Source organism: Glycine max, chromosome 10, assembly GCF_000004515.6.
Source record: "Glycine max cultivar Williams 82 chromosome 10, Glycine_max_v4.0, whole genome shotgun sequence".
Taxonomy (NCBI): domain Eukaryota; kingdom Viridiplantae; phylum Streptophyta; class Magnoliopsida; order Fabales; family Fabaceae; genus Glycine; species Glycine max.
Window position 1 is genome coordinate 7,357,371 of NC_038246.2, and position 14,664 is coordinate 7,372,034.

At 32.3% G+C, this 14,664-nt stretch overlaps 1 protein-coding gene and 1 pseudogene across 1 annotated transcript; one reads left to right on the plus strand and one right to left on the minus strand.

Moving 5' to 3' along the window:
• Nucleotides 1-2,064: 2,064 nt before the first annotated feature.
• Nucleotides 2,065-9,693, plus strand: LOC102669882 (protein DETOXIFICATION 21-like; annotated as a pseudogene).
• Nucleotides 9,694-11,619: 1,926 nt separating this feature from the next.
• LOC121172943 (uncharacterized) lies at nucleotides 11,620-12,690 on the minus strand. The gene is made up of 4 exons (XM_041006160.1): nucleotides 12,460-12,690; nucleotides 12,272-12,364; nucleotides 12,163-12,195; nucleotides 11,620-11,919 (listed from the first exon to the last, which is right to left on the minus strand). Exons 1-4 carry the CDS (start codon nucleotides 12,616-12,618, stop codon nucleotides 11,620-11,622), a joined length of 585 nt encoding a protein of 194 aa, XP_040862094.1. The 5' UTR covers nucleotides 12,619-12,690.
• Between the last annotated feature and the right edge of the window lie 1,974 nt (nucleotides 12,691-14,664).

Here is a 14,664-nt window from a genome sequence, read left to right on the forward strand (position 1 = left end):
TATTACAAACCATGTAGCATGCCACACTTCAATACCATATTTAGTTATAACCTTTAATTTTCAATTAAATTAAATTCATGTATACACATACGCTCACACATCACATCAAATTCAAGTATAGATAACATACAAATCAAAATCTGGCCATTCAAACTTATAATCTCATTTATGAAATAGAGCAAGAACATTATTATGACATAGAACAAACTTATAATCTTAATTTGAACAAATAAGATGGTAGCACAAGATATTGAACTTCTGTTAACATACTAATTGAATTAACAAAAATCAAAACCAAAGGAATTAGTGAACAAAAGTAACAATTGTGGTGTGCAATAATTGAAATGGATTTCGATCTAAGACAGAGAAAAAGACCTACAAATATCAATTTTTCAATTGGAGACATTCCTTTGCTTCTTTTGACATTTGGTTTGACTTCTTTTCTTCTCTTGTGCCTTCTCAACCATTAACCCAACCTTAATCCTTCATTTGTTAATTCCTAAAATTTGAATCGAGATGAATTTGATTTGACTTTGTTACACACTAAATCAAATCTTCAAAATGAAATAGAAGTCGAACACTACCTTCAGGTTAATTAGAGTGAAACCAATCTAGGTTTTGATTTTATTTGCTAGGTGTAGAGACAAAAAACAAAGCCTGGAGAAAATCTTTAATCGAAGAGTGAGATCCATATATAAAGAAAGAAAACATGGAGATCAGTATTTATGAAATTAAAAGTATCCAGAGATGCAAATGGAGAATGCATTTAGGGTTTGAACTCACTAAAAGAGAACGTGATAATAGAATAGAATAGAATGTGAGAATACATGTAGTAAAAAATGAGAAATGAATCAGAGAATGAGAATTAGGGAATTGGAGAATGAAAGAACATGAGTGTGGAGATTGAAAATCGAAATGAGAATCCAAAATGAGTGTTTGGTAAAGTTATATAGTAAAATAAAATGATAGTTAATTTTAACTTGGAAAATAATAGTAATAGCTAATACAAACTCCCTTTGTTCTTATTTATAAGACCCAATTACCTAAGTCACTACAATTAAGGAAAATAATTAATTTAGTTGATAGTAATAAATTTGCCTTATATTTATATATTTTTCCAAAACTACCAGTGTCATTAATACTTTTCTCTTTTTTTTGGTATACTCTTCTTTTTCTACTAATTAATTTTTTACCACTACAATATGGATTGAATCCTTTAAAAAGGTAAAGCTGTCAAAATGGGTCCAAACCAATGGGTCAACCTGATCCACCACGGGTGTGAGCAAGGTCGGACCCCAAAAACATATAAAAACTGCAATTAGTCTAGAAATCAAACCCGGCCCACCTATGACCTAACCCACCCGGGTTGAACTTGTGGTGGGTCAGATTGACCCACTTAAATTGTGTAAAAAAAAAGAGTTGTGTAAAAAATAATCTTTTAATTAGTCCACTAACACCAACGTCTAAGTTTCAACTTTCAACCCTTAACTCAGCCACTACTACAATAATAATAAATTATGACACATTAATAACTACGGTCGGCATAGACCCGTCTTTGAAAATGTCATAGTGGCAGTATTGTAATTATGTAAATTAAAATTTTGAATTAAAGTACGGTTATTCAAAAACCGTAGTAATTGAGTTCTGTACAAAGGCGGTTTTATACAAAATTGTCTTTAAATGTTTACACCTTTTCACTTTCTCTCTTATTGGGCAGCGTGCTTCGTCGCCTCGACTTCTGTGACTGGTTACTCTCTCTCTCTTTCTTCTCACACTCAGACACTCCTTCACTCTTCATACAATTTCAAAATCCCTAATCCATCCTTTACGCTGCATTATTCTCAAATGTGTGTGTTTGGCATTCTGCATTTGGCTGTGTTGAGGCGTTTGGTTTCCTCAGATGCCTCATGTGAGATGAGGAAGAAAACCATGGATCCCTCCTCTGAGAAGAAGTTCCGCGGCGTCCGACAGCGACTGTGGGGGAAATGGGTGGCGGAGGTTCGGAATCTGGCAAGATGAGTGCATCTCTGGTTGGGAACCTATGACACTGCCGAAGAAGCTGCTATGGATTACTACGATGTCGTAATTTGTCTTCGTGGCCCTGACGCATTAACAAACTTCATGCCGCCGCAAAGAGATTCTCAGTCTCCATCTCCACTGCCGGCGGTGGCGGAGACTCTGGCGGAGGTTTGTGAAATGAAGGTGTTGGTCATCAAAGAAGCCTTCGACTCCGGCTACGATTCCAGCGAGTATCATTGCTTTCCTAGCTCCACCTCACCGCTTCATATTTTCAGGTTATTGCTATATTAGATAAATTAAAGAATGACAAGAGCCAAAACAAGGAGCTGTTGGATTCATCACCAAATGAGGATGACGATGATTGGGATGGTGAAGATCCTGAAGAAGGCATCATTTATGTGGAATAGATGCCTCCCACTGTATCAGTATCATTATTGTGCCTCTTTCATATTGACAAACCTTTTAGTGTTGATAGGTATGTTTTAATGAACCTACGTCCAACATTACTTTTGATAATCTTACTTAGTGCTTAATTATAGTTTTATTTTAAGATAAATAGTTAGTCTCAAGCTTTCAACAAGATTTGTCCCAAGTTTGGTTTGCTTCGTTCAGTTAACAAATCAATTACTTATGTGCAGTGATTGGAAACACTTCACTAAAATGCTTGCTGGAAAGATGTTGTTCTACTCTTGTAGTTGTGACAACATTATTTGAACACAAAAGCCTTGCGTTGTTGGAAAGATGTTTTTTGGATCTCTTTTTTTAAAAAGTATATCTAATATAAATTTGACAATAAATTTGTGCTATAAACAGAGTGTTGAAAAGGAAGAGTCATTGAGGAAAAGGGCATGGGATGAAAGCAAGAAGATGTGGGTGGTAGCAGGCCCTGCCATATTCACAAGGTTTTCAACGTTTGGAATCATGGTGGTTAGTCAATCCTTCATTGGGCATATTGGGTCAACTGAACTAGCAGCTTATGCCATTGTTATGACTGTCCTAGTCAGGTTTGCAAATGGTGCATTGGTTAGTGTCTCTCTACCTTTGGATGAAATTAAATTCCTCAATCCAAACAAAAGCACCCAAAAATGAATGAAATTTAAATCATAGCAATTCGAATTTCATGTATTTTAATTTTCTTGAAATGTTAAAATTCTCCATCCAAATACAACATTAATTCTCTCTTCACCCAATTCTCTTTAGCTAGTTATCTAAAATGTGAAATCCAAAAAATTTCAATAGGTATAATATTTGCTTTCTCTGTCTCATTCACCTGCCAAATGTTCCTACAATCACAGAGCAAGAACAAGATCATTGCCTACCTTGCAGCAGTTTCAATTTCAATTCATGTTTTGTTGTCATGGCTTTTAACTGTTCGGTTTAAGTTTGGGCTCAACGGTGCAATGACATCAACACTTTTAGCATATCGGATTCCAAACATTGGCCAACTTTTGTTTATAATGACTAAGTGCCCTGACATAAACTATGGTTCCTTTTACAGTCTTGAGATCTGGTACAACACTGTTTTGATTCTGCTTACAGGCAACATGAAAAATGCTGAAGTGTCAATTAATGCTCTGGCCATATGGTAATCTTGTTCTTTTACTTTTGCTTCTAAATTTCATAATAAGATATAAGGGACATGATATCCCTGCTTGTTCATATTGAAATTAATCTATTTATTTAATCATAGTATAAATGCATATTTGAATATTTTTTTGCAGCCTCAACATTAGTGGGTGGGAAATGATGATAGCCCTTGGTTTCTTTGCTGCAACAAGGTACTTCTTTTTAACAATCTCTTTTTTTCCTTTCAAATGTCTGAGGAGTAAAACAAAAAGGATTGGAATTTCGAGTAAAACATAAATAAAGTTTTATAATAAATAAAATAAGAGTTTAGTAGACATAGGAGTGGAAATGGATTGGGAAACAAAGTTTTATATAATTAAACCTATCTTATTTTAAAATATTGAAAACATAAACCTGACTTGTTATTTGTTATAGACTTCTTTTTAAGCTTGACGTAACCTAATCTTTTTTAACATCCATTTTGGCCTTTAAGTCTGACTTGTTATTTGTTATAGACTTCTTTTAAAGCATAAAGCTGACTTTTTAATTCACAATATGTATTTTTTTTACTTAGGTGTGGCTTATAAAAATAAAATAACTACTACTCAAGGCAGGGAACTAGGGAAAAAATAGGTACGCTAGACTTTGGGCAAATTTGTCTAAAGTAATTTTTTTAAGAATGTTCTTAAAATGTTTTTCTAAAAGTAGATAAAGTTTGTTTATTAAAAAAAGCAATTTTCTGTTTTCTTAACAAAAAAATAATTTAGACAAACACATGAAAAAATGCTTAATTATTAATTTTTAGTATGTTTTTTTTTTAAAAAAAAAACTTAAACAAATGAACCTTTTATAAAAAATGAGTCTAACTTATGTTTTATAAGCTTATCTTTAAGGTCTAATATAAGATACACGATAACTTATTTAAAAATTCATTTTGCAATCAGACTTCAAAATAATAATAATAACATAAAGGTTTATATAAACATTTACATTTATATAATAAAATAATCTGTTAGGCTTTAAAATATTTTTTGAATGACTTAAGGTGTAACATTTTTAACTAGTTATACTTTTATAAAATCATTAAGCTAGTTTATTTCCTAAAAGAAGTGTGGTATGACTTGACTGGACGTAGTTTGTGTATAAACTATTATTTACATTATCAATAAAAAATTATCCTTTATATGACTTTGTTGGTAGTTAATTAAATTACTTATCATATATTATTTGTAATGAGATAAAAGTATAAAAAATGTTACATGCATATGTTATTTATTTATTAATTATATATCTTATTAGATTTTTCATTCTTTTTCTATATCTCGTGTGTTTAATTTGTTATAACAAGAGTACACCTTACTTCAAACAAATGTGAAATGGCAATTAGGTTGGCCCGTTGGTGGCTATCCTGGTCCTCAGGTAATGTCAATTCTTCATAGTTTTCTTTTGGTTTTTATTCACATTTCCCTGGAATATGTCAATTTCATAGTGTGAATTCAATTACTTATTCCGTCATATTTCAGGGTCCTTATTTCAGGATCTTGTGACCGAAAGTGATCAATTCAGGTGCACCATTCTCTTAAGTCTATATTATTTGTTTCTCTGTATCTAGTGTTTTAAATTTTCAAAAAGAGATCTCTGAATGTAGTTTTTGAACAAAGCTTCGATAGGCAAGAGGTGTAAACACCACAAGGTGTGAAGCAATCTCGTATTAAATGAAGCAACTTTCACTTTTCATAACCAAAATGAAATAATAAAAGTCAACCTATTCCCCTTCACTCGAACTTACACTGCCTCATTCCCTTCCATTTTGTTTTTTGATCTTTAGTATTGAAGAATTCATACCACTGCTGAGGGAGCGCATGAATGTGTTGAATCCATATGTTCGTCAGTTTTTGGTAGGATGGATTACTGTATTGGATAGTGTCCCATATATTGATATGCTGGGGTTTCTTCCTGATTTTCTTGATGGTAAGTGTATTGTTTGAAGAATGGTCATTTTCTTTCTCAACATTTTATACAAAATGAAAGTCTACTACCTAATCATCTGTAAAGTGAAGAATGGTCATTATCCCTTTTTTTTTTATGGTTTCCCCATTTCTACTGTACAAGTAAAACTTATTGCAGCCATTGTCCATTTTTTTTTATCTTTCCCTTAATCCATCTTTTAGGGTTGATATACCTGTTAGCTTGTGCTTGTATTGATTAATTAACAGAGCTGTGGTTCATTTTCAACTACTACTTTGACACAAAAGCAAAGTTTTTTGTTGATTTACCATTTTCCTACTCGAGCAGTGCTACTCTTGAAGTCTGTAGATTATGGTCGCATGGCTGAAATCCTGGTACAGAGGGCAGGTTCTCTAGATGAATTCACTAGGCTAACAACTATCACATGGGTAAGTGGTACTACAATTCTTTGACTTGATAGTAAACCATTTGCTCTTATAACACTTTATGCTTAGGATTGGCATCTCTTCAAAGCTAAAAATTCTTTCTATATCAAAAAGAAAAATTATTAGTTACTGTTTTGTGATTCATTTGCTTTTTATTTAAATTTAAATAATGTTTGTGTTCTCATTTTTACAGATAAATGAGTTTGTCAAGCTTGGTGGAGACTGTGACACCCTCTACCCCTCACATATATACTAACAAAGGAATAAAAATTTAAATATTAATTAAAAGTTTTTTTTTTACATTTTTAAATACAAGTCTTTCAAAGGGATAAATGGTTCACATTCACTTTCTTCTACATCATACAATAAGGTCATCTCGGTTCAAACAAGACCGTCTAAGACTTTATACAATTAATATAAAACCCTATACCCCAATGCCACATCCTATCAGAGCGTTGTGTCTCGACGTCCTTCAGCACAAGGTTCCTTAAAGCAATTCACCTAATCATCTGCTCCCCCGAACACAAAGTTCAAGATCATCACAGGATCCAAACACAACCAACAAACGGGGAGTGAGTTATCACATTCCTAACTAATAGAGAAACAAGACAACTAGATATACATATCATATAAACCAAATAAAACTTACTTACACGTAATTCACGTAATTCCACCACTTTGTCATTCAAAGTTCACTTTTCATCCATCAATCACACTTTTCAATCATCAATCACATTACACAAGAATCACATGCTCTGATCAAGACATAATAACACATCAATTTCATAATAAACAATTAGCAGGCGCATGAGACAGTTATGCTAAGACTCAAGCCTATATGCAATGTGGTACCATGTTAGTGAAAAACCACCCTGGGGCGCTTAGGAGTACATAACAAGACACACCACACAATGGATTTGCCAGGTCACTCTCACTAAGTAAGATCATAGGGAGACTAGTTAGGGTCACGATGTTTTGCGAGAATCCTCCAATCATGTGGGATCGGCATAGGCTTAAAGGAGCACTCAAACCCGGTGACCCCTAAGGCCTACACTCCGAAGAGTCTGTCAGGGCCTCTCTCTCCTGATTCAGGTCCAACCCCTAAAATCATTTTAGCACACAGATACTGCTCGTGAATTATACAATACCCACGATCTCACACTCGTGTTTTAAACACGTACAACATATTGCGCTACAATTTAACACTGGTTCTTAAATAGGAAACCTACACTTTCTCTTTAACACTGGTCGGGTTATTGTACAATTCACAGCTTACAACACAAATAATGTCACATCAAGAGTTAATCACACACTTATTCACAACCAAAACTCATTCACAATTTCACATCTCATAATGTCACAATTCACCATCACATGTTTTCACGTATATCACAATTCAACACCTGTTCTACTTTACACTTTTACTCAATCTCAATAACAAAATTATAATCTCAAGGCAACATATTATTCCACAATTCATCACATATTTCATTTATAAGCACTGCTCATGAATTATACAATACTCACGACCTCACACTCGTGTTTCAAACACGTTTAACACATTGCGCTATAATTTAACACTAGTTCCTGAATAGGAAACCTACATTTTCTCTTAAACACTGTGCATCAACGCCTTTCTCAAGATAACACTGGTCGGGTTATTGTATAATTCATAGCTCACAATATAATTATTGTCACATCAAGTGTCAAACACCCACACTTATTCACAATCAAATATCATGCCCACAATTTAACATCTCATAATATCACATCAACCATCTCATTTTTACATTTATCTCGCAAATTGACACATTCAACTTTGTACTACTCAATCTTCACTATAATATTATAATACCATTATAATAACTTATTACACCTTACAACTCATATACACATCACACAATAATAATATTTACATGATACAAAACATATATATGTATATGTATATAGTAAATTAAACTACATTGTTTTTAATCAAAGGATTTCTATAACAATTAATTTAATATTACATCAAAAGAAATTACCACTAGGCATTAACCTTACAATTTTCTTTAATTTATTATTCTAGTATTACAATAATTATATACACATAACATGTTGATCATCGTCGTAGAAAAATTAGAACAAGATAATAATTTGTATAAAATAAGTCATTGAATAATATTATTTAAAATATTATTTAAAATATAATTTACGTTAATAAAAAGAGCTTAATTTTTCTAAGGGGTTCACACTCAACACAAGAACAAATCAATTTCACAACAATTTCTCATTGAGACATCAACTGATTCATCAAACATATATATTTCACTGTAATAATTATAAGGATAAAATGAAAATTGCAAAAACACCCAAAAACTCATTCCAATTGATATCTCTAAGGATCCCTACACATCTTCTCACTAATCTCCAATAGTGAATAACTCATCCATTACCTCTAAGCGGGCTCACAGGTCTTCAGCCAGTGATAGCAACATCTCTAGCGATTTTATGAGATTCTTCCAGTTTTTTCCTCTAACTGCTCCGATAGAATTCTCAAACGTCAGAGAGACAGAGAAGGGATTGAAGCCTCCACTTGTACTATCTTGGTGCAATTCCTTTTTCTCTCTCTTTGAAAATTATCTCGCAAATCCCTACGGTGAAGGTGTGCGGAACTGAATTGCGAACCACATATCAAAATTTCATGAAAATCCAACGGTTAATGAAATCGGGATCATACTTTTACTGAGACCATTTTGGGTTGCTACGGGAAAGGAAAAGGCTACGATGCGAAAGATATTTCTCTCAGCTCAAATATGATATCAAAATTCCCAACGGTGGGAATTCTCATAATTTGGTTGCGAACGTGGTGCTAAAATTTCACGACGATCCAACGATGAATGAGTCTGAGATCGTCATTTTTCTGAGACAGCTTTGGTGGGCTGCGTGAAAAAGAAAGGATTTTGAGAGGAGAAGAAGAAAAACGAAAATGAGGGAAAGAAGAGGCGGTGTCAGTGTGAAAATTGACCTAACACTATTTATAGCTAGGTTTACTCTATTTATTTATTATTTTATAAAAACAAACTCTATTTTATTCTCTATCAAACAAATGAATAAAAATACCTTTTTTATTTTCTATCAAATCATTATTTTAATTAATAATTATATCTCCTTATTTATTTATTTATTTATAGAATCTCATCATTTTTCTAAAACTCTATTTATTTATAAATAAAAATTATTTTTTTAAATTAGCTTACGAAAAATGGGATGTTACAGAGACCAGCTTGTTCCATTTTGCCTTGTATAGCAGATAAAGAAGAGAAAATTAGAGTTGTAGGTTCTCTTGAGAATTTCTTTTTTTCTTTCCTCATCTATTGTTTTGCTTTCTATTTTTTTATAGCTTTTTTTAATGACATTGCTTCCTTCCATTTAATCTATAAATTTGAAATTATCTATCACTTATATGTTAGGTTGTTCGTGAAACCAATGAAGAGCTACGTGCCCTCAAGGCAGATCCAGCTGAAGCGTTTGATGTAGGAGCAATCCTGTCCATTGCCAGGAGGTATGGTTTTTCTTTCTAGGGTGGTTTGACTACTGTAGAAGCTATTGAAAAATGATTGAGGGTCCTTTGTATTTAGCCAAGTACTCCATTTTGCACTAATTATTCTGTAGAATGATTTTTGGGATGGTTTGATTGACCAGGCAATTATCTAGTGAACTGGAGGCTACTTGAATCGAAGCTTTGCACTGGATATCAACCCTTTTAAACAAATATTGTACCGAGGTGACTAGATTGCTATTTTTGTTTACCTGAAATGCTCTGTAAAAGCATGCGGAACAAGGTAAGAATGTAGGAATTTCCCTTTTGTTAGTGAGTTGGCATTGTTTTATGGGGAAACTTGTTAATACCAGTCTTTTGAATTTTATTTGTCCAGTCTGAATGTACACCTCACGAATCAAGGGAACCTTCTGGACATGATCAAGAGACTAACGACAAAGTTGATACTAAGGTGATGAAATTTCACAAATATATAGGCTTGGAACTCATCATTTTACAATTCATCAACCCATCTCTAAATAGGATGAGTTATATTTTCCAATTTAGTTGTCTATTTCACATTTTGTATTGAATATATATCCACATTATAGGTGCAAAAATATGAGATTATGAATACAATCTACATTGTACAAATTCTTTTACCATTCACTTGGAAGGGCAAATCCTTGTATTCATGCTCTCATCACAGTACTAGGTTTTGGTAAATCCTTGTAAATCTCAGCACTAGTGGCACTAATTATTGAATTTTGATTAGTTTAGAGTGCACAATTGGTGCTCACCTCCCGAATACAAAGTGGAAAAAAGAAACAAAACACCTCCCTTTATAATAGCTATAGTGATGACATTGCTAGCAAGCTTCTTTATATTTATTATTTTATTTGGTCTTTGTTCATATTATACCTGCTTGGATCTCTCCAAGTTCTGCAATATATGCTTTCTCATCCTCATTTTGCAATCTATTTATTATCCTTGTGCTTATATATATATACACATACAAAGCTTTCATTATAATTTCTGATTGTAGAAACTTTGCTGCATTATGTTTTGTCTGTAAGCTTGTATCTTATTTCAATGGTTGTGTTATTCTAATGTTCCTCAATAATGTTAGATGAATTCAATTTAAAAAGAAATTCTCTAGAGTCAAAATCTGTCATTAGAAGTCCAAAATCCGTAGGTAGATGTATAAAGGACTTTGTCCTAGATACGTTTTTTGCATCAACTTTGAGGGGGTATACAGTGACAACTAATAATCTGTCACTATAGACTTTACCTACGGATATATTTTTACCTACAGTCAAATTTAACTATCACTATAGGTAACACCTACTATTTCAAATGTGTAGGTAAAAGATATTAATTTATACCTATAATCTCTAACTGTAGGTAAAAGTCAATTTACTTGTACCTACGGTCTTATGTAGGTAAATGTCATATAATAATAATAAAACTAGTTCCTAATTACACTCTTTGTTGATTATAATTTTTAATTAAATATACATGAGCTTAATTAAATTTGAAAAGTTACAACAACCTGCTACATACAATTAAATTTTTGTTAGCCTAATTTGTGATTATTGTAACTAGATTGTGTGCTTTTTAACATATTGCAGCCCTTGATCCACTATCATTGTGAAATGATCTAGCATTAGTAGTGCTATAGAAAATTTTCCAATTCACTTTGCCTTGGTTTTTAGTACCATGTGCATAGTCCTTCCTAAGTGTATATTTTTGGTGCACCATGACCCTCTTTACATGGAGGGAATCATCACTAAAATGTAACAAGTTTCTAAATTTCTAAATGTATAAAAGAGTTAATTCGAGTTGTTGGACAAATAGGCAAAGTAAAAACCAAACACTTGAACATTTTGTCGCCGGCTCACATCTTCATTACCATCTAAATCATGTTCCTGAAATAACATTTTGTCGCCGGCTCGCATCTTCATTACCATCTAAATTTCAACTCACCTCTAGTTAAGATTGTTTGTAGTTTGATGATCTTTACTGGTAGAATCATTTGTAGGTACCTAAATTAAAAGAATGTTTTTTTTTTTGTAAAGTATCATATCATAGTTAAATCGTTGAATAAGTAGAATTATAAATTCATACCTCTTGATCTATAGCTTCTAAGACTTGATTAATTTGTGGATCTTTTGCAAATCGTACTTTAAGCACAGCTACAAGGTTTCCAAGCAAATTCTCCAACTTTTGAATTCTATTGTTTGTATAAGAGCTTTGAGATGAACTTGCTTTATGTGGAAGCTTGCCAAGACAACGCACACATCCTCTTTTTTCAGGTCCTTTGACTTTTGAATATATATCATTTGTCCTATCAGTAGAATCTTGGGTGCTTTGTAAATTTTGCGAACTCTCTGCTTCAACCATTTTCTTTTTTAGTTCATCCTACATAAATACACCTTATAAATTATTATCATACATCAATATCCTGAATACTTCAATATCACTAAACAAAACTCATCTCCACATTAGTTACTCCCCCTCACCCCATAACCTTCTATTAGAAAATTGAGCAAAACAAAGAAAAAGTATTGAAATTAAAATTAAAATTCTTACAATTACAATAGCAGCCTTTTCATTAACACTGCTTCCATCTTTTCGAGTTCGAGTGTCAATATAAATTTCTGCCATAGAAGGTTGCACTCCCTTAGCCTTTGTAGTCTAACATTAGTTAAAAAAATCAATCATCCTATTTGTATTAAGCAATTTAATAATAAAAAATATAAAAAAGACAAACCATCTCATGAATCCGTCTTGGAAGATTATTGGTTCCCATGCAATGCAAGTCCTCATATTTTGAGCGGCTCCTTTTCTTGATATTGTTTATTTTCTATAACCAACTAATATAAAAATTCAATAATAAAAATAAACATATAATATATAATTGTTATGTTAGCAAAAGGTTGGTGACATTGTCATGTATACCTGTCCTTTCTCAGAACACCAATAATGTACTAAATCATGATATTGAGAAGGATCAACCCTTGGATCTGGGATGTGAGCAATCATTTCCTCCTTAGTTTTGCTCTCATCATATCCTTTTGATTTCAGTTCATATTTAAATTGCCTCCATTTCAGACTCATGTCATCAATCAATATTTTCTTTGTTTGTTCAGTTAATTCAGGAACAAATCGAAACTTACTCTATTATGAGTATCATTAACAAGCAAAAAAGATCATTTTGTTAGACATTAGAAGACATAAAATTTTGCAAGAAGCAAGATGAAACAACACTTATAAAGTTTTATACCAGACCTAAATTAATTCAACCATGTCAGTAATATAGTCCTTAGGCATGTCTTTCCAGCTAAGAAAATTGATAGGAGCACATTGGTGTCTCCTTACCAAGCTCCCAATTGCATTCAGTAGAGTTTTCCCTTCCCAACCCATAGGATTGCCCCCAATGATATACTTCAACAAGTATGAATTCTCCATCTGGCAAGTCCCACACATCTAGCATATGTGTATAACCTCTGGTTCTCTTTTTACCTAAATCATTCATGGATATGATATTTATCAAACACACACACACACAGATTTGAACTATATGGAAAAAAGAAACTCACTAGTAAATTTAATCTTATCATATTCTAAAAGATATTCAACTCCAACAGAATTGTACATATAATTCTAACCCAAAAAAACATGTGTATAAATACCTTTAGTTGAACTTTCACTTGCACTTTCAAGAGAAGTACGAGACTGAACATGACTATCTTCTTGTATGTGTTGTTCTGTTTGTGATTATTGATTTAGTTAATAAACAATCGTATTATAAATAATTTAATATAAAATAAAGAAATTAAGTTAATAAAATCTTTATACCTCCTTCAAATTGTGCATTTTCTTCAAGTATAGAGTTGTTATTTTGGTTCACTTCAGTAGAGCTTTCAATTGATTGCTCTTTTGCTTGTGATTGACCATCATTCTGAATGATATTCAACTTTCTGTGCTTTCCCATAGTATGCTGAATAAACCAATCCAAAAAATAAAATAAAATAAAAATTAGATATAACTACATTATTAACTATGATTTTTTTAAACACCATGCCAAAAAATAAAAGAAGAATAAAGTAATTACCTAAAATGCGAATTTAGATTTCTTGTAAGCTATTTTTTCACCAATCTCCAATCACCAAGAATCAAACTATTGAGGAAACAACGAAACAAATTTTGATAAAAAAAACGGATAACATCATTATATTGTGAGTGATTTTTATACATAACAAAAAATAAACACAAGAGTAATGAATAATAAGAACAAAAAACTAAAGAAAGGAATAAGAGTATATAAATGTGACAAAATGTTCAATACATGTATACTAAAAAATAACCAAATGTTCAAATAGAACAAATAAAAACAAATCAAAAGAAGTCTGCATCGCTCTCATCATCATCTATATAATTATCATCCTTGTCATGTGGTAAAATGTTCTCCATAGGTATTGTAACTTCAATGATATCATCACTATCATCGGCTTCTGGTTTGATCAAATCATTATGATTTATCTCTTGTAAGACTTGTTCATTCCTTTGATCTGTGTCATTGGATTGCTCATCACCCATATCATATACATCTCTGATTTTAGCATGCACAACAACAAGCCAACCATTTTGTGTTTTATTCTCCACATAGAATACTTTCTTAGCTTGAGATGCAAAAGCAAATGGATCGTCACATATATCATTCCCTGTATGTTGCAAATAACTGAAATTCACTAATGTCATACCGAAGTTATCAATTTTGCAACCCCTGTTTATATCAACCCAATCACACTTGAAAAGTATAGCCTTATATTTTCCAGAATAATCCAATTGAATTATATCTATTAGTGCACCATAGTAGTGGATTTCTCCCTCCTTTGGGTTTTTATCTCTTGAACTGGCATAACTTAATGTCTTAACAGTTACAACAATGCCACTGTTTTGAGTCTTCAAGCACCTTTCACGTGTCTTTGTATGAAATCTAACTCCATTAACAATGTACCCACTATATCTTCTCACTATTTCTAGTGGACCACGAGCTAACCACTTTATATCATTTGTCACTAGAGTGTTGTCTTGCTCTTCCAATCGAGCAACCTACCACAATTTTATTTCAAATGGTTAAAATTTTAAATGAATGCGAAA